Source organism: Tursiops truncatus, chromosome 6, assembly GCF_011762595.2.
Source record: "Tursiops truncatus isolate mTurTru1 chromosome 6, mTurTru1.mat.Y, whole genome shotgun sequence".
Lineage (NCBI taxonomy): Eukaryota > Metazoa > Chordata > Mammalia > Artiodactyla > Delphinidae > Tursiops > Tursiops truncatus.
In genome coordinates, this window is record NC_047039.1 from 109,541,864 (window position 1) to 109,568,850 (window position 26,987).

The 26,987-nt window shown below is 57.6% G+C and overlaps 1 protein-coding gene across 1 annotated transcript in view; it reads left to right on the plus strand.

Annotated features, from left to right (window-relative positions):
- Positions 1-3,322: 3,322 nt before the first annotated feature.
- The window catches only part of NCS1 (neuronal calcium sensor 1), a 61,148-nt gene continuing 37,483 nt past the window's right edge, over positions 3,323-26,987 (plus strand). Inside the window, exon 1 of the mRNA XM_033858847.2 lies at positions 3,323-3,890. Within this exon, the coding sequence (XP_033714738.1) occupies positions 3,827-3,890 (64 nt within the window). The 5' untranslated portion in view covers positions 3,323-3,826. The remainder of the gene's footprint in view (positions 3,891-26,987) is intronic.

Below are 26,987 nucleotides of genomic sequence, written 5' to 3' on the forward strand. Positions count from 1 at the left end.
CCAGCACTTGCCATCCGCCTTCCCTGCCTTATTATATTTCACCTCTGACATTATATATTTTACTCATGAATTTTGTTTATGTTTATATCACTGTGCCCTCATTAACTGCACACTCCACAACAGTAGGAGTTTTGTCTCTATCCTGCAGGCCCGGCACATAGTAGGTGCTCAGTAAATACTTGCTGAATGACAGAGGAATCTGTGAAGCCCGCAGGAAGCTCCCTGCCCCCACAGGAGTTTCTGTGTATGGTTCACATCTTTTCGTGGAGTTTGTCACCAGTGTGATTTGGGGACCCATGTGGGGCAGACAGGGGAGGGGGAGGTCCCTGAGCTCCCTGAGGAAATGGACCACGTTGGTCACGGTGGTGTCCCCAGTGCTCAGCACAGTGCCTGGCATGTAGACGGTGGGCAAGAAATACAGGAGGAGCACGTGGCTTTAGGGCTTTAATTGCTACTGCTGTCACTGCCGTCCCAACTAGGCCTTGGTCCCCTTGCTGGCTCCCCCTCCTCCCAGGCAGGATGCTCAGGCTGGGCTGGCCAGCGCTAAACCCCTCACCGCGGGTCCCTCCCTACTGTCCATTCCTAGCCAGTCCTCATGGTTGGGACATCCTGTTCCCAAGTTTAAACCGGGTCCCTCCAACTGTGGGCCCAGCTCTTGGGGTCCGTACCCTCCTCACTTCCTTGACAGAATGAGCTCTAGCAGGCCAGCAAGTGTACCCCTCTCTGAAGGCTTCCTGGGGCCAGGGCCTCGACCAGGCAAGGCCTTCAGGAGAAAGGCTGGAATGGGGCGTGTCTGGAGGAGGAGGCATCTGGGGTTGAGAGGCAGGGTTTCTGTCTCCCCCGTTCCTTCGGGCTTCCCGGATCCCCTGAGGTCTGAACACTGTGCCAAAGTGGGGATAAAAAGACACCCTGCCCACCACCTCATCCCTGCGGCCCTGAGGAGGGCGGCCTCTTCCTGCCATGCTCTGTCCACCCCCAGGCCCCCAGCACCGGTGTCCTTCCGCCCTCAGCCCTTCACTCATTTACAGAGGTTTGCTGAGTGGCCACTGCAGAGTCAGGTGCCTTCTAGGTGCTGGAAATAAAACTACAAATAAGAAAGAATTCCTGCCCTCGGGAGGCTCATACTCTAGCTGAGGAGACAGCAAAACACAATGAAAAAAATCTGCTAATGAAATCTGTGATATTGTTTGTTCCTCTTTCTCTAGTTCATTTAGGTGTAAGGTTAGATTGTTTATTTGAGATTTTTCTTGTTTCTTGAGGTAGGCTTGTATAGCTATAAACTTCCCTCTTAGAACTGCTTTTGCTGCATCCCATGGGTTTTGGATGTAGTGTTTTCACTGTCATTTGTCTCTAGGTATTTTTTGATTTCCTCTTTGATTTCTTCAGTGACCTCTTGGTTATTTAGTAGTGTTTTGTTTAGCCTCCATGTGTTTGTGTTTTTTACGGTTTTTTCCCTGCAATTCATTTCTAATCTCATAGCGCTGTGGTCTGAAAAGATGCTTGATATGATTTCAATTTTCTTAAATTTACTGAGGCTTGATTTGTGACCCAAGATGTGATCTATCCTGGAGAATGTTCAGTGCGCACTTGAGAAGAAAGTGTAATCTGCTGTTTTTGGATGGAATGTCCTGTAAATATCAATTAAATCTATCTGGTCTCTTGTGTCACTTAATGCTTCTGTTTCCTTATTTGTTTTCACTTTGGATGATCTGTCCATTGGCGTAAGTGAGGTGTTAAAGTCCCCCACTATTATTGTGTTACTGTCGATTTCCTCTTTTATAGCTGTTAGCAGTTGCCTTATGTATTGAGGTGCTCCTATGTTGGGTGTATATATATTTATAATTGTTATATCTTCTTCTTGGATTGATCCCTTGATCATTATGTAGTGTCCTTCCTTGTCTCTTGTAACATTCTTTATTTTAAAGTCTATTTTATCTGATATGAGTATTGCTACTCCAGCTTCCTTTTGATTTCCATTTGCATGGAATACCTTTTTCCATCCCCTCACTTTCAGTCTGTATGTGTCCCTAGGTCTGAAGTGGGTGGAAACCATAATTCAAAAAGACACATGCACCCCAGTGTTCATTGCAGCACTATTTACAGTAGCCAGGTCATGGAAGCAACTTAAATGCCCATCGACAGATGAATGGATAAAGAAGTTGTGGTACATATATACAATGGAATATTACTCAGCCATAAAAAGGAACGAAATTGGGTCATTTGTTGAGACGTGGTTGGATCTAGAGACTGTCATACAGAGTGAAGTAAGTCAGAAAGAGAAAAACAAATATCGTTTATTAACGCATGTATGTGGAACCTAGAAAAATGGTACAGATGAACCGGTTTGCAGGGCACAAGTTGAGACACAGATGTAGAGAACAAACGTATGGACACCAAGGGGGGGAAGCCGCAGGGGGGTGGGGATGGTGCTGTGATGAATTGGGCGATTGGGATTGACATGTATACACTGATGTGTATAAAATGGATGACTAATAAGAACCTGCTGTATAAAAAAATAAATAAAATTAAATTAAAAAAAAAGAGATCTGTGATAGTTGCTAAAGAGAAAACAGATAAAGCTGGGGAAGGGGACAGAAGAGGTCCCAACATGTTCACATTGTAGATGGGGTGGCCCTGGAAGCCCACGTAGACTCTCTCCCTCACCATAAACTTACCCCACCCCCCATCCCTTGCCTCTGTCCATCCAGGTGGAGCCCTGGCCACTGGTCTGGGCCACAGCTCCTGACCAGAGCGCCCCTCCACACTGAGGCCAGAGAAGCAGAGAAAGCGTATCTGACCCTGTTACCTCCTTGCTTAAATCGCAGAGGCCCAGCTCCTTGGGGCGAGCGCAGGCCTGTCCCCACTGGTCCTTGCCCTTCTCTCTGGCCTCACATCATACCCCGGACTGTGCGTGGAGTCCCGTGCACGGAGAGGAGCTCTCCCTGGCGTTCAGGCCTCCTTCCCTCCTCCAGGTTTTCTGGGCCTTGAACACGTTCCCAACCACCCTCCCTCCCTCCCCCGGGCTTGGAGGTCACCTTCCCCAGGCCGCGGTAGGTGCCCCCCCCACCCGCCACCACATGTGACATCCTGCAGAGACGTGTCCTCCCCTCCCGCCCCCGCCCCGTCAGGGCTGGGACCGCGCCTGGCCTGCTCCCAGGCTTCCCCAGCGCCCAACAAATCAGTGTCGAATGAATGAATTTCGCCAAGCCGAGCCTCAGCCTCATTCACGTCAGATCTTCCGGGCCCTCCCCCGCCCGGCTCCGCCCTACGGGGGGGCCGGATCGCCGCGAGGGAGGTGGCGGGGGTGACCTCGCCCTCCCGCCCGGGGACCGATGAGGCCGGGGGCGCCCCTCTGCGAGCTTGGCTTGGCGCTCGCGGGGTCGTCGTTCCGCGGGCGCAGGCCCGGCCGGGCGGGTGCGGGGCGGGAGGTGGCGCCGGGCGCTGAGTGGCGGCTCCGGGTCCACCCCTGGCGCGCCGGTGCGGGCGGGAGGCGGGAGGCGGGGAGCGCAGGGGCGGCGGCGAGAGGGAGCGCAGCAGCGAGCATGTGCCGCGGAGCTCAGTAACCAGGGACGACCGCGGCAACACCGCGGCCGCGTCGGCGCCCAGCCCAGCGCAGCTCCGCGCCGCGGCGCCCGGAGAGGGCGGCGGCCGGACGGCCCGGGCCTGCCAAGCGGCTGCCCCGCGCCCCGGGCACCGCGCCGCGAGCCGCAAACAAAGGCGCGGCCCCGGCCCGCCGGCCCCCCGCGCACCCCGCCCCGGCCCAGCCACTCCCGCTGGGCGCCCCGACGGGGTCCGGCCCGGGGCGCGGGGGCCGCGGCCGCCGAGGATGGGGAAATCCAACAGCAAGTTGAAGCCTGAAGTCGTGGAGGAGCTGACCAGGAAAACCTACTGTGAGTGCGCGCGCCGGGACCCCCGCCCTGCGCTGCCGGGCGCTGCCTCCGCCCCCTCGCGCCCCTCCCCCCACGCGCGGTCACCACCCCCACCCCCCGCCCAGCGTCCGCTCCGGGCCTGCTCTCCGCTCCCCACGACGCCGCCACCCTGCCTTGGCCATCCCCTGCCCTGCACCCGCCCCGGGCCCCTCGGGAGCTCCCGGCCGCGCCCCCAGCCCCACACCTGGCCCTATTGTTCTAGGACACCCCCCAACCACGCGCTCCCGGGACGTGTGCCGCCTGTCCGCGAGCGCGGGGCCACCCCCGGGCTCGGAGGGAAGCCCCCAGCCCCCCCGCGGTCCCCCCCAGCAGAACTGTCCAAAAGGACAGGGGTGTGCAAGGGCGAGGGGCGGAGAGGGGGCGCCTGCTTGCGAGGTGGCTCCGGCTGCGCGGAGCCGACTGGCACGAGCGCAGCGGGGCGGGTGATTCATGCATCACGGTGCCGCCGCTACTGCCGCTGCCGCTGCCGCCGCCGCTGCTGCCGCCGCTACTGCGAGGTTGGCCTGTCGCCCCCTCCCTGGCCCTGATCGTGTGTGGTGCGGTGGTGAGACTTGTCAGAGAGCTCATGGCAGCGGCAGCGGTGAAGGGTCCTGGGCATCCTCTTGGCTGCAGGGTTTATAGGCTGAATTCTCCTCTGGCCCAGATTGCACCTTCCCAGCTTCTATCTGTATCTGCCAGGCTGGGAAATGGGTTTCTACAGCCCTGGGTGATCTGGTCCATCTCATCTTTTAACCGTCTGGGGCACCCCTGAGAGGAGGGTCTGTCAATTTCGGATTTCTCTAGATCTGTCCCAGTGGGTCTCTCTCCACGTGCCCAACTTCGCAACTCTCCGGTCGCCTCACCTCTCCAGTTTCTCTGTACCAGACTTCTCCCTTCCCTGCAAGCCTCTTGGAGATGTCCCAGCGTGCCAAGGGTTAATGGCACTGGGTCCTGACCACACGGTCTTTCTTTTAGGGTCTTTCTTTTGGGGGATCGGAGGAGGACTGCTGAGTGGTCTGGAAGGGCTTCTGCCTGGGGATCTGACTTGGAACGGGGCAGGGGCTCTGGCTTGGGTTGGGATTCTGAGCCCGTACCTGGGCGGCTGCGTGGGTCCAGTCGCTCTGTGCCCTCCCTAGACGGAGGCAGATTGACCGCCACCTCCACGCGTTGATGGAGGCTTGGGAGGCAGCTTGTGATGGTGCATTGCACAACCTCTGCTCGCCCCTCCCCCCACTCCATTGGTCTTCTGGGCACGTTTGCAGGTCTGTCCAAGCCCACACTTCAGCTCCATGCCCCTCACCCCCATGTGCTTGGATTGAAGGGGTCTTTCCTGAGTGGGTGCTAGGCCACTGGGAGGTACTGGCCCCTCTCCAGTGGAATTCTGCAGCAAGGCGCTCACATCCCAGTAGCTGCTCCTTGAAGGGCTGAGGCTCTGAGGACCAGGGACTCCGTCCTTGCTGCTCTTACCTTCTTTCCAAGGTGGGTAGGTGGCCCTTCCCAGTTTGGCTGCTGTCTTGTGACATTTGCTGGGCCTTCCTTCAGGCTCTGTCCAGCTGCGGCCTGTAGCTGTCAGCAGGCAGGCTGCACACGGGGCTTCCCAGGCCCCTGGGCTTGGGGAGGCAGAGGGTCCAGTGGGTTTCAAAGGAGGAGTGAGCTTGGGCTGCGCCAGGGTGTCTCCATCACCTGCGAGCTGAGTGGAGCCAGGTTTCCTGCTTCTGGAGCACATCGCGCACCAAGCTCCTTGCCTCCCTAACGCGTTCAATCCTCACCGTAGTTCCGGGACCCAAGATCCCAGGGCCCGTCAGCAGGCAGTGTCAGGACTCGAACTCAGGCCTGTCTGGCCCCCAAGTTAATCCCCTTGAGAGACCTCAGAGCTCACGCTGAGAAATCTGGAGGGGCTTTTTTTTCTGTGTGTCCCTTTCTGATTTCTAAGCCCGTGATGGCGGCCTCTGGGTTGGGAAGGCACCTGGGGCGGTCATTTTGTCCATCGCCCTCTCTCTGGGCAGATCTGTCAACTTTGGGAGAAGATGAGTCAACAAGGCCTTGTTAGGAATCAGGCCCATGGTGCTGGGCTGGGCCGGGCTATTTTAAAAGGCCTTTGGAGAGCTGGAACAGTTTCGATGAGGGAGAGAGTGAGCCGGGTACTTTTCCTCTAGGGCTCTTATTGGGTTTGGGCTGAGGGAGGTCGTGGTGGGCTCGTGGGACTTCTGTCTATCTCCCTTGCTGATGTCGGCTCCCTCAGGGCAGGCCCTTCCCTGTCGGGTTGCATTGGCAGTTAGTAGGGCCACAGGTATCTGTTGAATGAAAAGTCTCCCGGCAGGAACAGCAGGAAAAGCCTCCAGCCTGTTCTAAGGCCCCAGATGGGCCTCCTTTGGCCGGGGCGTGAAGCCGTCTGCTCTTTTTGTTCAAGGGGTTCTGTGTGTTATACGGGGTCAAGAGAGGAGCGCTTAGGAAGGACTCTCAAATGTCAGAATCTCCTGGAGGGTCCGTCAAACACCAAGGTGCCTGGGTCTGGTCGCCCTCCCAGATTTCCGATTCTTAGAGCCTGGGCCAGGCCCAGGAATTTGTACCCTTAACGAGTGTTTGTCATGCAGACCTTGGTTCTGAGGAGTCCCAGTTGAAGACCCGCAACTGGTTCTAGGAGTCCTGGCATGTGTAAGCATCACCTGGTGTCTTAGGCCACCTCGGCATCCCACAGCCAGCCACAACGCCAAGGGGGGCCCAGAGGGGAGCCCCAGATGTTCATGCCCAAGTCAGTGCTGGCTGCCATCCTTGGTGGTGAGTCTCCTGCTCTCTGGAAAAGACTGTCTTGGTGATCTGTGTGTGTGAGGACGCAGGAGGAGTTCTGAGAGCTCCAACCGTGTGGCCCTCCCTCGGCACATCTGGAGTCAGCCTAGCTAAACCTCTCTGTCATTCAGCTTTAACACTGCAGAGCAGATTTTTTTCCCTCCGCTGCGGAAGAGATTTTGTAAGTCATCAGCGCCCCGTAACCCAATCCTCACCCTCCCCGGCACAGTTCACATCCAGGGGCAGCAGGAGGTTTGCGAGAGACGGAGGCCCCACCCAGCCGGGACTCATCAAACAGTGCTCGGTGTGGCCAGCAGCCCGGTTTCTGTGAGGTCTGGCCCACTTTTGTGCAGTTTGTTGGTAAGGATATTGTCATCCCTGTGTGCCCAGGCTGTGGGACAGGCCAGTCCTTCACCTAACTGAGCCTCAGTTTTCTCATCTGCAAAATGGGTGTGCTCATGGTCCCTGACTCCAAGGGCATGTAAGGAGGCAACAAGATGATTCACATACAGCAGAGCATAAGGCGTATGGTAAGAGGTCCCTGATGCGTGACGCACACTTGTCAAGGATGCGAGGATGCATGTTAGTGATCGTTACTAACACGTTGTTTTGACTACACAATTGGGCTTCATCCTGAACCGGTCGTAAATACATCTTGTGAGCAAAGTTCATCTCTCCATGAAGGAACCTCCCTACGGCCCTGGTCTTTGTGCCTGGCACTCAGGAGGCGTGGAAAGATGGGACTTTGGGTTTGCCCGAACCTTAGCAGGTTCTTGTTTTACCTGCTGCAGTGTCTCCCCCACCCCCATCCCACTTGTTAATTTTGAGGCTGCCCTGACCTGCCCTTCACTGAGTGCTCACTCTGTCCTGGGCACAGAGATGGAGATGTGAACGAGAAAGATGTAATTCCTGCCCTCGGGTGGAAACTAGCCAGGTCGTCCGGTAAACCGAGCTTGTGGGGCTCAAGCCGTCTGTCGTGGTCTGAGCTGCATCCGTTTAAAGACTTCTGGGCCAAGCCAGCCAGCTTGGACTTCTGGGCCAAGCCAGCCAGCCTCCTGGGGAAGGCAGAACCCTCCACCCTCTCTCCCCCTTATTCTCTCCCTGTGGTGCTCGCGGCTCTCCCCACACCTCCTTCCAAAACTCAGAGGAGGTCCCCTCCTCCCTCTGCTCTTGTTGCCAATCTTGGGTCTCTTCGGCCTTTCCCCTGATGCCAGAATGGTGGGAGGGGCATCTGGATGCGGGGGTGGTCAGGGTAAGCCAGCAGCTGAAGTGTCTGCAGCCCAGAGCAGAGAAGGGGACCCCCAGGAGTCTGGTGGGGAGATGCTGGATGTCACCAGCCTCTCTGGCTTTGGGAAGGGCCGCATGAGGGTCCCTTCCTGTAGAATAAGGAATACTCTTTGATTGGTGCTTCTCCCACCCAACTCTGCTCGACCAGGGAGGGCAAGACATTGCCTTGCGGGGAGGCAGTATCTGGCACCCATCTTAAGATAACTGAGCGAGTTGGGGCGTGGAGGGCCCCACAGCCGAGAAAGGGATAAGTCACCCAGAACAGGGAAGGCCCTGAGGGAGGGAGGCGGCTTCTGCGATCCCTCTGCCTCCTGTGTGCATGCGGGTAAGACCAAGGAGGCCGCTCCCCGACTCCACTGAAGGCTAAACAGCAGCAGCAGGAGGAATCGAGGTTAGACTCTTACAGCCGGGCTGGGCAAGAAATATCAAGCCTGTTGTAAACTCAGTAACCTGGAGAATGGGCTGGGTCCTCACTCGGGCTCTGTGACCTTGGGCAAGTTGCTTACCCTCTCTGAGCACCAGTTTGCTCATCTGCAGTACCTGGTTGACTCTGTGGATCTAAAGGGGCGAGGGCTTGGAGGTCCGAGCGTGAGCCAGAAGGGGAGGGGGCGCCGTTTAGCCACAGAGTCTCAGGGAGGGAAGTCGACCCCGGGGACCAGATGCGCCGGGGTTCCGGCCCTTTCCTTGGGCAAGCCCCGTCTCACGGAGCTTCACTTTCCTCCTCTGGAAAACAGGCATCAGGGGGGCCCCAGAGGTGGGAGGAATCTGCGCACTTGAAGGGTTCAGCATGGTGCCTGGTTCTGGGGGGACCCTTTAAACCTCTCCTGGTGGCAACTGATCCTCAGAGGCAAGTCCTCTGTCCTCCAGCGCAGGACGGGCCCACTGGCTTACAGCCACCCCTTGCCGAGAGAAGCAGAGGTCAGAGAGGGGCAGGGACTCCCCCGGGGCCCAGAGCCCAGGCCTCCCCCAAACACCTCTTCCGGCTCTTTCTGCATCCCCCAGCTCCATCCACCCCCATCCCCACCCTAGAGAGTTCTGGCGTGTCATATCTCACAGTGTCAGGTGAGAGCCCTTCCTCCTGGCCGCGGCCTTGGGATTGGGCCCAGATTCCTCTGCTCCCAAGGCCAGGCCTGAGCCCCTCTGGGGCAGATGCAGCCGGCCAGTGCACTGGGCTCACGCCATCCCTCACCAAGGGCCCCAAAGGCCGTAGGAAGGGTTTTGGACACTTTCCCAGATGGGCGGGGCCGGGGGTGGCCGTCTATGGATGGAGGTGGTGGAGACGTTAGATTTGGGTTTGGATATCCTTTTAGCATGTAGTCCCTAGTATGGAGGGGGTTGGAATCAAGGCCGGGTGATCATGGTGATAAATTGGGGGTATCACTGGGGGTGACGTCAAGGACACATCCTACATATATTTAGGAGGAAGACTCCAATAGGACTTGGTACATAGGTTTCATTACCTTGTAAATTCGGGATTATATACTTTTTAACTTCTCAAAATCTGACAACTCTGAATGTTTGCCCATGATTTTTTAACAGTACCTCATATGAATGTAACATATTTTATTTAATCCCTGGCCATTGGACATTTAGGTTTTTTTTTTTCTCTCTAATATAAACAGTGCTTGAGAATCATCTCTGTACTAAATCTCGGCATGAACATCTTTGTAGTAAATCTTTGCACATGTCTCTTCTTGAAGATAAATTTCCCCAGATGAAGTTGTCGTATTAAAGGCTGGGAACATCTTAAAAGACTTTTGATTGAAAAATTGTTCAATTGCTCTCCACAAAGTACGTTCCCATTTATATTTTCAGCAAAAGGGGATGGGAGAGTGCCTGTTTCCCCGCATCCTTGCCAGCACTGAGTGTTATTGTTTTTCTTAATAATTGCCAACTTGATGAGGAAGAAAAGAGTAGCTCACTGTTTCAATATTCATTTCTTTGATTAGTATAAAATAAAATCCTGGAATCTTTGAGCTAGAGGAGACTTTGGGGTCATGTAGTCCAAAGTCCTTGTTTTACTAATGGACCAGTCGAGTGCCAGAGAGGTGAAATATCTCTTGCAGGGTCACATGGCAAATACCCGGGGCAGGTTGACTCCTGTCGGGTGCCTCCCATGGTGCCGTGATGGGTTGCCTGCTGGGGTGGAGATGAAGATGTCTTGCTTTCTTCATTGAAGCTGGTGGGGTTCATCTTGTCCTAAATCTCTCTTGCTCTCCAGTAAGGAAAAGAAAAACCAGTATAAATTAAAAAGAGGTTCCTCCTTACTGTCATCATGAGACGAAACACTTTGCACAAGTGGTCTGTCTACCACGGCAGAGATCGTCATAAATTAACACGCCAGGTTTCCAGGTAATGTGAAATTGGGGCCAGGTTCCCGGCCGGGGTGGGACAGCAGAGTGGTGAGGGCTTGCCGGCCATGTGACCCTGGGGAGCCCCTCACCCTGCCGAGCTCTGGGTGCCAGGTGTGTGCCGTTGGCAGGCACAGGGACCGACACCTAGTAAGTGCTCAGTAAATGTCCTCGCAGGAATGGGGCTGCTTGGCCATCAGAGGCAGGGGACGGTTCGCGGGCACCCCCCTGGGAGGTAACAGCGTGAGCTGTCACAGGCCCTTGGCTGGATTGGGAGTGAATGGTAAATTCACACGGCTTCTGTGTTTGGCCTGGCTGGTAGCTGGATCGTTCTGGGAGCTGGGGAGGGCGGGCCGGCTCCAGAGTGCTGGGTTTTAGGATCCTGCGTGGACGCGGGCCTGGAGGACTGGAGACACACCTGCTTGGGGTTCTGTCCCAGAAGCCCTGCAGCCTGGACAGTGACTTTCGAATCACTAGCCCCCCCCGGGCCTCGGTTTCCCGCTCTGTGCAATATTCAGATTGCCAGATGGTGAGACTTCCGTGGGGCGGCTCCTCCGGGGCCCCAGGGACGGAACGTGCTCGGGCTCCGGTGTCTGATGACGTGGACTCTCTGGCTGGCTCAGCCACGGGCAAGTCTTTTATCTGCTGATGCCTCAGTTTTCTCATCTGTGAGTTGGAGAGTATAATGCCCTCATAACACAGGGCTGTTGCGTGCGGGGTTAGAAACAGCAAAGACACTGAGTTTGGTGGCTTGGGTGCTCCCCGTAGCTCATCAGTGGTCATGGAGACCCCGTAACCGGCAACGAGTAAGGATCAGAGGCTGTCGCCTCGGCCGGAGTCTGGCATTAAGCATGCCAGCCCAGCTCAGCGTTGATGTGTTCGTCACCCACTCCTCCCAGGAGCCGTGCATGGTCCCCACTTTACAGGTGGGGAAACTGAGTCTCAGAGGGGACCGGCGCTGGCCCAGGGCCACACGTCTGGTGAGTGGTGCGGGGGAAATTGACCCTGGGCTGTGATGAGGGGCCCCGTGCAGTTGGGGGGCGTCAAGAAGCTTCGGTGCAGGTGTGCGGGTGAGCATGAGTGAGTGTGGGTGTGCAGCCCTGGCTCACGTGGGCATGCTCCGAGTGTGAGTGACGGGGTCGTGGCATGTGTCAGGAGTGAGTGAGCGGCACGTTGGTGTGTGTGACGGCAGGTCTGAGCAGGTTGTAATGTAGGTGTGCAAGGGGGGTGGGGGCACTCAGGTGGGAGGCACAGACAGGCTGGGCCCTGGATCAGAAGCTGATTGCTCAGCTGCCTGCCCTGGGGCCAGGTGACGTGGCTGCCACGTCTCTCCCCTTCTGCCCTGGCCTCGATGGTCTCTGGGAGCCCCTCTGCCCTCGAGCAGTGGGGAAATGTCATTGGTAGGAGCGACAGTGATGATGACTCTTGTTTACCAAGTGGGCACTTGGTGCCAGGAGTGTTGAGTACAGATTTTCCCTCCTGTGTTCTCACCACAGCCCTTGGAGGAGGAACTATTATGCCCATTTTACAGATGAAGAAAAGGAGGCCCGGGCAGGTTCAGGGACATGTCCAAGGCCTCCCAGCCAGTCAGTGGCCAAGCTGGGGCTCAGGCTTAGACCTTTGTCTTGCCAAAGCCATGCCCTTCCCACCCTGTGCCCGCCTCCCATGTCCTCTGTGAGCTTGTAACCTTAGAGCTGCTGCCAAGAGTAGTGAGTGTCCCATCACTGGAGGCATTCAAGCAACTGCTGGAGTGTCAGACACTACCAGGCGTCCTGGATTCCTGGGCAGGATGTGAGGTTGGGTGGTGGGGTGGTAGGATCCTTCCAGCTGGGAACACACAGCCCTACTGGTCTTTTTTTTTTTTTTTCCCTCTCTTTTTTTGGCCGCACCGCGCAGCTTGCAGGATCTTAGTTCCCCAACCAGGAATTGAACCCGAGTCCTCGGCAGTGAAAGTGCGGAGTCCTAGCCACTGGACCGCCAGGGAATCCCCAGCTCTACTGGTCTTGCTGTTCTGCTTCCTGCAGGGGACTGGGGCAGCCTCACTTGGCTTCCTGTGGGATGGAGGCAGAGTCGAGGCCTTCAGTACGGTGACAGGAGGAGGGTCGTGACAAGTCCAGGGAGCATCACTAAGCGTGTACGGCGGGCTGGGCCGCACCCAGGCCTCTGAGGCTTTCTTAGCCTTTGCCCCATCTGGGTGGGGCCTTGGGTGCTAAGGCGCAGCCCGAGGATGAAGCCGTGGAGGCCCAGAGTGCCCCGGCCATCCTGCCCTGCCCGTACCTGGCGTGGCCTGGGGGCCTCAGGAAGTGTCTGTTGGTCAAGGGAGAGACCAAGTCCTCACGGGTGCCATGCGGGGCTCAGAGGCATGGTGACAGAGAGGACCTTGGGGTCTGGAGGTCTGGTAGCAGTATCCTGGGGGATTGTAAGCACCTTGAGGGTAGGGACGCATCTGGTGGATTTGGGCGTTTGTTCAGTGCCCAGCCGGGAGCTGTGCACGGTGCAGGCCTGTGAGTGCCTCTGGGTAAGGCTTGGGCTATCCAAAGTGCTTGCCATGTGTTGCTTCGTTCTGCTTCTCTGCTGACCGGGGCGGGGCCCACCTGTGTCCCTGACCTGCAATCTGATGGGGGTGGGGAATTGCCAGGGAGCTAAGAGTCTGGGGTCCTGGTTCCAGCCCAGTTTGCTGTGGCTGCGCCTCTCAGGGTCTCAGTGTCCCCATCTGTCCCACTCTCAGTGATATGGATGTCACCTTTTCTCAGCCCCAGGGAACCCTGACGGTACCATCTAGGAGGCCGTGCTCCCCACCAAGGGAGTCTGGGTTGGGGTTGCCCAGGATGGGCTCAGGGCAGCTGTTGGCCCTGGCACTCCTGGTCTCAGGAGGTGGCCCCAGGAAGCTGGCGGCGCATCCAGGCCACCGTGCTCTGGATTCCCTGGCAGGGGAGAAGGAGGAGAGCGGAGGAATGTGGCTTTGAGGAATGTTTAACCCAGGGCAGAAATAGCACTCTGCATTTTTTATTTCAGGCTTGGGTTTTCAGCTAGGAAGTGGGCTCAGAGCGCCATTCTCTCTTTCTCTAGGCTCCACCGGCTCCCCCACTGCTCTGGCCTTTTGGGGACAGGAAGTGGCCTCTTTTTTTTTTTTTTTTTTTTTTTTAGAAGTAAGAAACTGCTGTGGGAACCAGAAAGGACCGTGGATTTGGAGGCAGACAGAGCTAGGTTCAAATCCCCTGTTCTCCACTTCCCAGCCCTGTGATCACTTCCTACCATGAACCCCTGCTTTTTCTTCTAGGGAACTGCGGGGAGGGGGACGGCAGCTGAGTTCCTCCTCAGGGACCAGCCGGGCCCGGGTACAGAGCCCAGCTCCTCTCATCAGCTCTGGGATCTTGGCCGAGCCCTTTCCTATTGAGCTTCCTCACTTCATCTGTAAAATGGGCAGCTGATGCTAACCCTGCCTCCCAGTGTGGTGGATGGAATGAGTGTGAAACTATTGGCAAAAGGGCCTGGCACACGCTAGGCTCTTGAAATCCCTCCTCTGAGTCCTGGTGGCCTCATACATAAAATGGGAAAATGCCTCCTGCGGGAGAAATGAGGGTCCTCACCTGGGCGAGGGGCGGCTGAGACCGCCTTCCATCTGACCGGTCGTCTGTTTGCCTCGTTCCTCTGAGCCTGAGCAGGACCCACCCCCGCCCACACTCAGCTTGCATCAGTGCCCAACGTCCCCTTCCATGGAGGTGCCCTGGGCCCAGCCAGTGCCCGCCCCAGACCTGGCGGTGAGGACCTGTTTAACCCACCTTCTTGCCGTTCAGCTGTGAGCGCCGTGAGGGTGGGACGCGTCTGGTTTCACAGTTCACTGCTGCATCCCTGCTCCTAGGACAGAGCCTGGAGCACATTTGTTGGAATGAAGGAAAAAACAAATCCATAAACAGACAAGCTAATGAATGAACGACATTCCTTTTCTTTTCTTTCTTTTTTTTTTTTTTTTTGGCCACATGGCATGTGGGATCTTAGTTCCCCGACCAGGGATCGGACCTGGGTCCCTGGCAGTGGAAGCGTAGAGTCTTAACGGCTGGACCACCAGGGAAGTCCCTAAACGACGTTTCTTCTCATCCATCTCGGGTCTTTGCTTTCCATTTGTCTGGCCTCCTCCTACCTCCTGGCCTGGGTGACGAGGGGCTTAACACATCTCGGGGGGGCGGGGCGGTCCTCAGAAGCCAGGTGCTGGGAGGCTGGGCCTCAGCAGGTGAGGCTTAGCAAAGACCCCAGCCCCTCTCACCGTCTGGGGCTGGGGAGCCGGGGAGGGGTCCAGCCGGCCAGCTTGGCCCCTCCTCCCGGGCCCCTCCTTCTCCTTTCTCTTTGTAGGAACCAAAAGATTCCTGTTCAAAGGCAGGAGATGGGGCTATTTTTGGCACTGTGGGGGAAAAAGCCAACGCTTCCCTTCTGTTCAAAAATATATGGTGTATGTGCTGGGCAGGCAAGGAGCTAGACGAGCTCAAAGCCTGTGCTGGCGGGGCTCCTGTCTCCCGGCACCCGTCGCCCTGCCACCCTCCGTGGCTCGGTAGCCTACAGGGCCACGTTGGGTGATTATTGTTTCCAGGCTGCCTGTGATGAGGCCCTTGCTGGGCCTGAGCAGGACGGGATCTTAATTAAAACCAGCAGTGGCCAAAATACAGGAGAGGAGCCTGCTAGCTGCTCTCACCTTCATTCGTGTTTCCTCCGCTCTGGCTTCGTGGAGGTGGGTGAGTGGTCATGAGAAGCATTCTGGACGCAGCTTGGGGAAGGAGGCCCATTCTCTCACAGCTGGAGGCCCTGTGTACCCGTGTGGGCAAGTCTGGCCGAGGGCATCCCCGGGCCGCTCTGCCACCCCTCACTGCCTAATGTAGAAACTGTTTGTGGAACAGCTGTTTCCTGCCAGGTCCCGTGGGTGCCAGGACATGAGGCACATTGGATGGATGGATTTCTGGCCCTCGTGGCATTCACAGCTTGGTGAGGAAACAAGACAGAGCGTTGCACAACGCTATGGGAGCCCACCGGTTCTGTGGTGCACCTGGGAGGGCTTCTCGGAAGAGGCAGCATTTCAGCGGAGACCCAAGGGTAGGGCTGCCAGACATAACTAAACAGTTATTCATTGTTTATGTGAAATTCGAATTTCACTGGACATCCTGTATTTTTATTTGCTAAATTTGGCAGCCCTACCTGAGGGAGAAGTAGGAGTTGAGAAGGCACAGAGAGGTTTTGGGGGCGGGGGAGGGCTTATGCGAGATGTTGAGAGCGTTTCAGACAGAAGGAACAGTGTGTTCCGGGTCTGGAGGCCTCGAGGCTGCAACTCTGAGGCCCTGGAAACCCGGAGCGGGGGCGGGAGTGTAGAGGGGATGCACGGTGAGCCAGAGGCCTAGCGGGGTAGCCCCTCGGAGGGGCCGGCTGACCAGCAGGGCGGGCCCCACCCGGAGGGCACACTGATGGAGCTAGTCTTGGGAAACAGGCAAGGACACAGGGCACACTAGGGGAGACAGGGCCCTCCTTGGGCGAAGGGGGCACCAGTGGGCGTTTTGGGTCAGGGTCAGGGTCCAGCCTCTGGGGGGCTCTGGCCAGGCTGATGCGTGTGCGGCACTCTAGTGGTTGTGACCTTAAGGACGGTGGCCAATCCGGCTCATGTCAGAGCTGTGATGAAGACCAGCCCGGCGTGTCCCACCCCCTCCCAGGGCTGGGGATGAAGCAAGGAAGTGGGGGCTATGGCTGGGGGGACAGGGTAGATAGGAGGAGTGGCAACTGTCCACGGCTTCCTGTAGCCCCCTCCCCTCCCAGCTGCTCACGTTATTGGCCCTGGTCATCCTGCCTCGTCTTTGGGTGCTGTGACACCTTTGTTAATAATAGTAGCAATTGTTAGTATCCTGGAGCCCTTTGCTGTGCTCTGTCCCCGTAGCCCGAGGAAGCTCCACATTGTGGCAGATGTGGCTTCCGGTGGTCCCCTGGCCTCACCATTCTCTGTGTCGTCTCTGGGTTTTGGACATCGCGCCCCACCCCCCTTGCTGGAAAGCCCTTTCTCTTTGCCTGCTGAAGTCTGATCGTCCTTTATGTGTCAGCTCCCTGTCCCCAGGGAGCACGCCCTGACCCCCCCTGCTTGGGTCGGGTTCCAGCTTTACACTTTCCCTTCTTATCACGGCAGATAATTAGACAGCTGTGTGGTCGTGTGCTGTAGGTCCGCATCTACGGTTCCATCAGGGCCTCGGAGGACAGGGGTCGGGGTCTGGGTCACTGCTGTGTCCCCTGGCCCATTTGAGTGCTCAGAAATTAATTGTTGGATGAATGAAGGGGTGAAAAATCCCATTTGTTCCTTCTAACCACCCTGCAAGGAAGGTATTTGTCACCACCACCATCCCCATTTTACAGGTGATGAAACTGAGGCTCAAAGAGGTGAACTCAGTGTCTCCAGGTCACACAGGGGCTAAAGAATGACTCAATTCAGAAAAAGACCTTTCCTGTTGACCAGGTGCCTCAGGGCCTCCCACAGCCTCTGACCTTGGCAGGTGCTTGGAAAATGTTCATGAAATTGGGCCGAACCAAACCCCTGAGCACTCGTCTTGGCTCGGCTCTGAAATGTTTGAGAGGTTCTCCACCAGGAGTCCTGAGAAAATCCCACATGCCGACCGTTTCCCACGGTCTCAAAGGAAGCAGAAGGTGTGGTTCACTTCCTTCAGGACTTACCACTCTTCTGGAAGATTCAGAGTCTGGCAGTAGAGATGGCTTGAACCAGGGAGTAGTTGGAGTCTTACCTTGGTGTGTGTGTGTGTGTGTGTGTGTGTGTGTGTGTGTGTGTGTGTGTGTGTGTGTGTGTGTGTGTGTGAGAGAGAGAGAGAGAGAAAGAGAGAGAGAGAGAGAGAGAGCCCATGTGTAGCCACCAGGGCAAGTCCATTTATTAGCCAGGAATAACTGAGTTTTAGAAAACTAAAGTAGGCATGTTTTAGAAAACTAAAGTAGGCATGTTTCCAACTTACCCACCTAAATCAAGCATAACACGTGCATTCTACAAGAACGAGTACACGCTGAGTGCCTACTGTGTACCAGACGCTGTTCTGTGGCTGTGATGTAGGCAGACCCAGATCCTGCCCACGGAGCCCCCAATGATTGGGGAAGGACAGAATTGGAAAATACGGGCCATCACAAAGATGAGAACAAAACCACTCCTTGTACTGTCTCTCTGACATCACTGTCGTTAACATTTTCACCTGTTCCTTCTAGTCTTTTCTCTGTGTACACAGCTATGGTAGGCTTTATCATCCTCAGTTTCCTGACGAGGTTCAGAGAGGTTAACTGATTTGTCCAAGGTCACACAGCCAGGACATGGGAGAGCTGGAATTTGAACCCCCACTTAGTCAAAGCAAGTTGTTAATAGATCAGCAAATATTGAGGACCTTTGCTTCGGAGCCCCGGTGGCCCTTTGTTGGGGATTCAGAGAAACCAAAGATTCAGTGGGACCAGACAGCGAAGTTCAGGAAGCAGTCAGGACGTTAAAGAAGGTTATTCTCAGAATGTTTTTGTGTGACGTTTTAAACACTGCACTTCTGCACAAGCTCTGAAGTCACCCAGACCCTGGTTCTGGTCCCAGCTCCACTGCAGACTGACTTTGGTCCTTGGGCAAGTGGCTTCAGCTCTAAGGGCCTCAGTTTCCTGATCTGTATAATGGGATAATCAAAACCATGCCGAACCACAGCATGGTTCGGGCACTGAATGCGATTCAGGCCTGTGGAGTGCCTAGTCTGGGACACAAACAGTCGTGCCGAGTGAATGGCAGCTCTTCGTCTTGCTATTCCTGGAAACCACAAGACGAATGACATCTTCCTGCAGTTTTACTTGAGAACATTTTGGCAAAAGTTATTTAACTTACATAGAAATGAAAATCAATGCACTTTGTAACTTTAAAGTAAAACAAACATCTATAAATGATGGAACAGAATGCAAAATCTGCAGAAATATTTGAGCTAAAACACAAGATTTGAACTACACCCTGTTTCTGTGGTTGCCTAGGCTCTGCCTCTCACTCCCGGGGGCAGGGGCACTGGCCTTCTCCCTTCAGGGGGTCTGGGGAGGGCACCTTTGGGGAGCCCTTGGACTCTTCTACCACATGGCCCTGCTCCAGGGACCAAGCAATTTCACCTACCTGTGAACTTGTCAGAGTGAACATTCTTTTTTTTTTTTTTTTTTTTTGCGGTACGCGGGCCTCTCACTGCTGTGGCCTCTCCCGTTGTGGAGCATAGGCTCACGCGCAGGCTCAGCGGCCATGGCTCTCGGGCCCAGCTGCTCCGCGGCATGTGGGATCTTCCCGGACTGGGGCACGAACCCGCGTTCCCTGCATCGGCAGGCGGACTCTCAACCACTGCGCCACCAGGGAAGCCCTTTTTTTTTTTTTTTTTTAATTTATTTTTGGCCGCGTTGGGTCTTCGTTGCTGCGCGCGGGCTTTCTCTAGTTGTGGCGAGCGGGGGCTACTCTTCATTGCGGTGCGCGGGCTTCTCATTGCGGTGGCTTCTCTTGTTGCGGAGCACGGGCTCTAGGCGCGTGGGCTTCCGTAGTTGCAGCACGCGGACTCAGTAGTTGCGGCTCGTGGGCTCTGGAGCGCAGGCTCAGTAGTTGTGACACACGGGCTTAGTTGTTCCGTGGCATGTGGGATCTTCCCAGACCAGGGCTTGAAAATGTGTCCCCTGCATTGGCAGGTGGGTTCTTAACCACTCTGCCACCGGGGAAGCCCCAAAGTGAACATTCTTACCCCATTTGTCAGATGAGAAAACCGAGGCTTGGAGTGGGAAATGAATCACAAAGATTCAAGCTCTGTTTGGTAAATCTGAAAGCGAGAAGCGTCACAGCATCCAGGAGAAAGATGGAGCCCAGGGGCCTGGCTCTCCAGTGGAGGTACCGCCAAGGGGCACTTGGCTGGGCAGGAGCCGCTGCTCCCCAAGTCTCATGCACCCCAGTGCCTGGCCCGCAGCAGGTGCTTGGCGAGGGCTTGCCATGGCTTAGGGGTGCTTGGTGTGCGGCCCCCTTCTTGGGGATGACCATCGCCGGGCTAAAGCCTTCCTGAGTTTGGGCTCCAGAGTCAGATGGACCTGAGCTCCCACCTCCACTCCTCTGCCACTGACCCTGTGACCTGGGACGAGTGCCTTTACCTCTCGGTGAAGCCTCAGTTTCTTCATCAGTGAAGTGGGCTGTTGGGGACCCCCTACCTCTCAGCAGAAGGGCTGATGCAGCCCAAAAGCTCAGCCAATGGAGTCGTCTGGGGCTCAGGGAGGATCCTGAGGGGCCGAGCGGGACACAGGAGATTCGAGCTGGGAATTGAGTGGCTCTGAGCAGCTTCTCACACCCGTGTTCCCTTGAGGGCTTGGCTCCTTTCTGTGTCCTGGAAAGTTTCCTAACTTAGCACGGGTCCCACAGCCTGATGCCACCAGCCACTTGTCCCGCTGCTGCCCCAGTGGCGGTGAGACCCCTGCCATTTAATTCTAATGCCGTAACTGTCATCATGATAGCCCATGTCTCCATGTGGAGCACTTGTCACATGCTGACGACGCTTTCAACCTCCTCTTGTTGGCTCTGATGGCAGCCCTGTGATGGAGGAGGAAACCATGGCTCAGAGAGGGGAGTGCATTGACCGGGGTCACACAGCAACCACGTGGTGGGTGGACCCTTCTCTGCAAAGGCCAACGGCGCGAGAGAGCCCAGGTTCTTTGGGCCACGGTCAGGTCCACCAGGCCTGAGCTCAGGGTGGCGAAGAGCAGGCCCCAGGAGCGGGGGGCTCAGCTGGCCCAGTCCCAGCCCGAACCCACCCTCTGTGGTCAGGGATCCACCATCCACTCCAGGTTCCTGAAGTCAGGCCTTACGGGCCTGAAGCTCCCCCCAGACCCCCAGGGGGCTCTTCTGCAGATGAAATAGCCCCAGAACTGCTCAGCCATCCTCCTGCCACCCCAGCGCCCTGGCCTCTCTTAGTGCGGGGGCTGGGGGCACCGGGAGGGTGTAAGGAGCGAGGCCCGGGAGGCGGTCAGAGCCTGGTCAGCTGGGTGATCGTGGACACGGTTCCCTCTGCACCCCGGGACACTGGGCGCTTTGCGAGGGTCTCCGGAATCTTGTGTATGAAGGGCTGGGTGCAGGGCTGGCAGCTGTAGTGGTGGCTCACAGGTCCGGTCCTTACCTACCCGTGGATGGCAGTCTGGTGTCCTGGGTCCTGGTGGGCGAGCCTGCACAGAAGGGTGCGGGGTGAGCGAGGCAGGCGGGGCCCCTACCAGCTGGCGCTCAGCCAATGAGGGTGGAAATAGTGAGCCAGGGAGGCTGGGCCACTGCCACCGCAAGGGGAGGGCTGTAGGGTTTGGGGCTCTGGGCACCTCGCTTCTTCCGGGTCAGGGCGCCCAGCGCAGCCCAGACTGCCCGGGATTCTGGGCAGGAGGCCAGGCCTCCTTTCTGATGCAACTCAGGCCGGTCCTGGGGCCCAGCTCCCCTGCAGCTGGGCATTTATGGAGAGCAGGCAGGGGGCGGGGTGGAGGGCGCTGGGTCCGCTCTCTTCCCTCCCCGGCAGAGGCGCGGGGTGCTCATCCCAGCGACAGTGACCGTGGCACTCGGGCTCCCGTGCGTGTTACCACGTTACGCCTGGTCTGCGGCAGCTCTGCTGGAGGACTCCGCTTTACATATGAGCCTGCCAGCCCCCCGCCCAAGGTCACCCGTCGCGTTAGTGCATCTGGGACCCAGCCCAGGTTATCTGGCCCGGGGGGGGGGGGTGCCCACCCTCCAGTCTCCATTCCGCCCCTCATGGTGTCCCTGGGCTGCTCCCTGGGCTCGGGGCCTGTGGGTCTCCATCGTCACTGACTTGCTGCCCGCAGGTCACTTCGTGGGAGCCCGGAGGTCTCAGGAGCCTCCAGAGAGGGGAAGCAGCGTGGCCACGGCAGGCAGCCCGAAGTCCCCCTGCCCCTCCCGGGGCACCAGTGCATTTCCACAGGCTGCTGGAAGCTGCTCCGGCAGTGCTGGCTGACCTCCGGGGCTGTGGGGGTGGGGAGTGATTTGGGGCTGGGGAGCTTGTGGCTCCCGGGGGGTTAGAGGGGGCAGCTCTCTTCTCCCCCAGCCCTCGGTGTGGCAGGCCCCTGCGGGTGGGAAACCCCACGGGCATTCAGTGCTCTTTTCTGCCCTCCCCGGTGCAGCCCTTCGCACTGGTACAGCCGGGTAGCGTCGCTGAGAGCGGCGGGAGGAGTCCTCTCCCCCTTCGGGAACAGGGCCGCTGAGGCCCAGACTGGGGAAGTGACAGGTCACGCAGGAGGGGGGCGGCAGACCCCTGGAATCCACGCCCCACAAGACCACCATGCTCTGCCATCTTGGCTACAGACAGCTGCCCCTCCTTGGGGATGCTGGGGTCACTGCCCCTGGAGTGGGGGAGTCAGGCTGCTGTGGGGCAGGGGGCCGCATCCTGGCCCACCAGCGTGTTCTCTCCCTTCTCTGGAGAAGCTCTGCTGAGGGGGGGGACATGCCCAAATTAGGGGTGCTGGCGGCTGCTGGGTGGGGGCCAGATGGGAGGGAGGAATGGAGGTGGGAGGCTGAGAAGAGGCCGGCACGGCCCTGGGCTGGGGTGGGGACTCCGGGCCGGCCCTGGACAGTGTTCTCGTGCTCTCCAGGGAGCCAGGATGGGTGGGACTGCCGGTAGGGCACAGAATGGGGATCCAGGAGGGGAGTTCTGGGATGGGGGCCCCTTTTTTGGAGAATGAGGGGTCCCTGGGCTGTCAAGAGGAGGCAGAAGCCTGGGGGGAGGGGTGCAGGGTGCACATGCCGCCGCCCAGAGAGCACATGAGGAGGCCACTGAGGCAGGGGCTTGGAGAACCCCAATATTTGGAGGCTGAGCAAAGACGGAGAGGCCTAGGGCCTGGGGAGGAGCTGTCTGAGGGGGGCTGCACTTCTGGAAGGTGTACAGTCAGTGGTGTCAGGACTGATGGGAGGGTGGGATTCAGTGACAAGGGGGTGCTGGCGGCCAGGTCCCAACAGCCCCCAGTTCTCTTTTTGTGTGAATCAAACCGGAGGCCCCTTTGCTAACAGTTTTCCTGCAGTGGGGGTGGCGGAGGCACGGCCAACACGCAGCCTTTGCCCCTGGAGATGGAAAGGGCCCGCAGGACAGCGGCTGGGGAGGGGGGCAAGGGCTCGCACGCAGGGTGCCCTCCACCCCTCCTGCTGCCGCCAGCGCCTCTGTGGGCTGCAGCCCCTGCTTTCTGTGCCCACCGTGTTTGAGCTGAGCTTCAATCAGGAGAGAGGTATTTTGCTTTAGGGAAATCAAAATCAGACTCAACATTTATCCTGGGCTCCAGGGACCGGCTCTCGTGTTCGCTCCTGGCAGACAAGAGCTGCGGGGAAAGGAGGGCGGCCCGGGAACGCGGCTCTGTGGGTGGAGGGGAGCAGGGGGCCCTGGGGGCACCCCTGCCACAGCAGGGGGAGGTGAAGGCTGGGCCGGGGGCAGGGGCTGGGTCCCTCTCTCCACGCCGAGCCCCCAGAAGGCTCCCTCCCGCTCTGCTGCCCCCAGCTCTCTGGGGAAGTCAGCAGGAGGGGAGTAGAGCTCAGCCCCCTGCTAAGCTGGGAATTTTCTATCCACCTCTCAAGAAACCCTCCCGGTGACTCTGCCAGGTCGGAGCTTGGACCCCATCCTTCAGATGAGCACTCTGAGGTTCAGAGAGGTTAAGTAACTTGTTTGGAGCAACCCAGTCTACAAGTGATCAAGACAGGTCTTAAATACTGGTTTCCTAATGAGCCTGGGCACCCCAGGCCTGGAGGCGGGGGCGAGCTGGAGAGAGGCAGCTTGTTTTTAAAATTGGCCGAAGCCAGTTGTAATTGTGAAGGTAAACATGTTGTGAGAAACATGCTTCAGGATGTGTTCCCAATCCAGCCAAGTGGCTTGGTGTTGATGTGGGAATCAACAGGACACTGGGCTGGGCTCTGAGGGTGATGCTAGGAGAAGCGCCTTGACCTCCTGGGGGCTTAGCGTCCAGCTGGGAAGGTGAGAGGGAAACAAGGGCTTCTACTGAGCGCTCGCTGGGCGCCAGACATCACACCAAGCACTTCAAGCCCATCCTCCTCATCTAAGAGACAGTCTGTCTGTCCCATTTTACAGATGAACAAACCGAGGCTCAGAGGTGTGGGGTCGTTCACCCGAGACCACACAACCAGAGCCCTCCCTGTGGCCCGCCCCACTTTACCGGTGTCCTGTTACCCCCTTTCCCTGGCTTGGCCCCGGCAGGCAGTGCCCCGCCTGATCCTCTGTGGTACACTTGATGAGAAGACAGACTACATGTAAAACAGTGAGTCCCACATATGAGGGGAGTTCCCAAACGGGGCTTCCTAGACAAGGGCCATCCCAGCTGGGACTTGAAATGTGTGTAGGGGTTACAGGTAGCAGAGGTGAGGGCGTGTGTTCTGGGCAGAAGGAACAGAGGTACAAAGGCCTGGAGGTGGGACCAGTGAGAGGAGCTTGAGGGGGTCACAGGGTTGGGGGAAGGCAGGAGAGCAGGGGCCAGTAGCACTGAAAGTGACCTTCATTCGTGCTGAGCCTGGACCCACCCAGTGCCTGGTAGATGCTTGTTAATTGCACACTCGCGTGTCGGCTCTGGGAGGCGGGGCGATGGGACCAAGCTGGGAACCTGAGCCTGTCGCTCTAGTATCTGGGTGGAGGGCGGAAGCAGAGGGACCCCAGAACGGTCCCTCAGTCCCCTCCTCCCTCCTAGTGCCTGTGGTGGTCGGAGCTGCTAGGGGTGTGCTCCTGGGCAGGACGCTTGGCCCTTCCGGTGCTGTGAGGGGGGCACACGGGTGGTGGGCTGATGAGGACAAACATTTCCCCCCGGCTTTTTATTTTGAAAGATCAAGAGCAACACAAGTGCCGTGAGCACCTGTGTGTCCACGTCTAGATTCACCAGCTGTCAGCATTTTGCCACATTTGCTTCCTGTCTCTTTCTAAATATGTGTGTGTGTATTTCTGAACCTTTCCCAAGAGGCTGCAGGCATCCTGGTCGTCACCCCTAAATGCTTCAGGGCACATCCCAAGGAAAAGAACATTCTCCCACATAACCTCCCTACCGTTGCTGCTCCTAAACAAACCAACAGTGCGTCCGTCAGGGCATCCAGCTGCCCGCCTGTAGGCAGCTTCCCCCAGCAGCCCCGTCGTAGCTGGTCTTTAACTCCAGATCCAGGACCCAAGCCAGCCATTGCGAGTTGCATTTGATGGCCTTGTCTCTTCAGGTTTTTTTCTGGAACAATCCCCTGCCTTTTATACCTTTCGCACCCTGACTTATAAAAGTATCCTGGCCACTTGTCTTATGGAATGCCCCCCATTCTGCATTTGCCTGGTTATATCCTCGTGATTAGACGCGGGGGGCTGGGGTTTGGATGCAGGCCTGCCTGACCTTTGGGGAGGGGCTGGGGGCAGGTGACCAGCCCCCCCGAGACCTGCCTGCTGCCTGCCCCCCCTCCAAGACCCTCCCAGATCCTCCAGGGCTCCAGGCAGTCAAGCAGTGGCAGCTACCGGGCCTGGGACGGTGCCAGGGGATACCTGTTTCCTAAAGGTTAATTCGCTTAAAGCACGAGGCAGGGCCTGTCTGCCCCTCCCCAGCTCACAGCTTGGCTGCCTGCTGACCACACAGTGTTCTGCGATGGGACCATTCTAATGCGGCAGGGGCTGGTGAGGGGCCCAGGGGAGCCTGGAGGCTGAGAGGCCCTGGGGGGAGGCTGCTGGGGGACGGGGCGGGGGTGTGTGGTCAGGGGAGGGTTGGGACTTCTGAGCTGGGGGACTCCAGGGCAGCCTTCTCTGACCCTGGGAGGCCTCCCCTAGAGTCAGCAGTGGGCCGGCCGCCTGAGCCCTTGCTGCCCGGCTCCTGCCGTTTACATCACATGACGCCAAGGTCATACAAGGTCATGCAGCTCATTGGCTTACTCAAGGTGGGCGGGGGGGGGGGCATCCACTGGGACATCCATCCTGGGTTCTGGAGGCACCGTCCTGGCCCCTGGCCCCACCCAGTCACCTTGGGTGACTTCGGGCAAGTAAGCAGCCCTGCCTGAGCCTCAGTCTCCTCATTGGGAAAATGGGGTCCCACCTACCTGGGGGAGTCCTATGCCCGTGAAGAGCACCAAGCACTTTCATCTTCACAGCAAGCCCATTTGACAGGTGAGGAAACTGAGGCTCAGAGAAGGGAAGTCCTTAGGCCAAGGACACGCGGCTAGGAAGCTGTGGTGCTAGGCTTAAGCTGAGGCCGTCCAGTCTGGCTCCAGAGCATGAGCCCCTAAGCTCCCAGCTGTGCTATGGTGGGACTCCTGTGTCTCCAGCTTGGGTTTTTAAGCGTCAGCCCCTCAGCCCCTGCTGCCCTTCACTGCCAGGTGTGGGTGGCGGGTGTAGGGCAGCCCACCCTGAGTTAGACCACGGACACTTCCCTCTCCGCCCCCCTGCTGGACTCCCTTCCCACCCCCTACCCTCTGCCGAAACTCTCTTGGAAAATTGTATTGTTTTACACCAGGTCTGGCTGTTCCCAGTAACCTACACTCTCACTGTTGCCTCGCTCTTTCTGTCAGCATCCTGCTGATGGACGGGGCTCTTCCTTAGCCTCTGATGGGGCTCGTGGGAGGACAGCGCCGACGAGAAGGGGACTGGTAGGAGCTTGCGGAGGGCCGAGCCACAGACCTGAGCTCAGACCCTCGCACTACCACTTCACGTCCTGCCCGCTTTGTAACCCGGTTTCCCCACTTGCAGCCAGGGCAGAGTCACAGCTTCCGTGCGAGCACTGTCCGGGCAGCTGAGTCGAAGCGCGGAGGCCCGCCCCGGTACAGATCGAGGCTCGCAGCGGGCGCTCAGGACCTGGCAGCCGTTACGAGCTGGCTTTGAACAGTTTTTGAAAAGTGGCCTCCAGTGTGATCAGGCACAAATGGTGAGGTGGACCCCCTTGGGCCTCCCTCCTCACTTCTCTGGGAAGGGATGCCAGTTCCTTTATTCACCTGACCTGCACCCAACACCCACCTTCCTGTCCACTCGTTCTTTTATTCATTCATTCATTCTACAGGCCTGTGTTGAGCACCTCCGAGTGCCAGGCCCTGTGCTGGGGATTCAGGAGTTGTCACACCTGTCCTGATTGAATTCCCAGGACAGCTCGTGTGGAAGGTACTATAACTATCATTCCCACTTTACAAACGAGGAAACTGAGGCATGGGGAGCTGGAGGTGCTCTCTCAGTCACTCCCCGCCCCCTCTGCCCCGAGAATGAGTGAGGCCCTAGAGGTGGTTAGATATTCTTGTTCAGTGATTTGAGCGAAATGACTGGTTTTGTTCCAACCTGAACCGATTCAGTCCTTTTCATAAAACAACATTTTGTCGTTTGTTTCCTGATTCAGTAAAGAATGACTGTTTGGGCTTGGCTGGAGGTTCAGCTACTTTATACGGTTCATTCTAGCTTGCGGTGCACCGCTCTGTTCTCGTCTTGCCTATAAAAGGAACCCGGGACTGATGGCTCTGAGGGGCAGGAGGGATGGGTGGAGGAGGGGAAGGTGCTGGGTGCTGCCAGGGCCGAGGAGGGCGCTCAGCCTTTCTGCCCTGGCCCCCCCATGTGCAGGCAGGGCAGCTGAGAGCCTGGGGAAGCCAGTGACTCCTGTGACCGTCCTGTCCCCAGGGATGCGAGACGGGGAA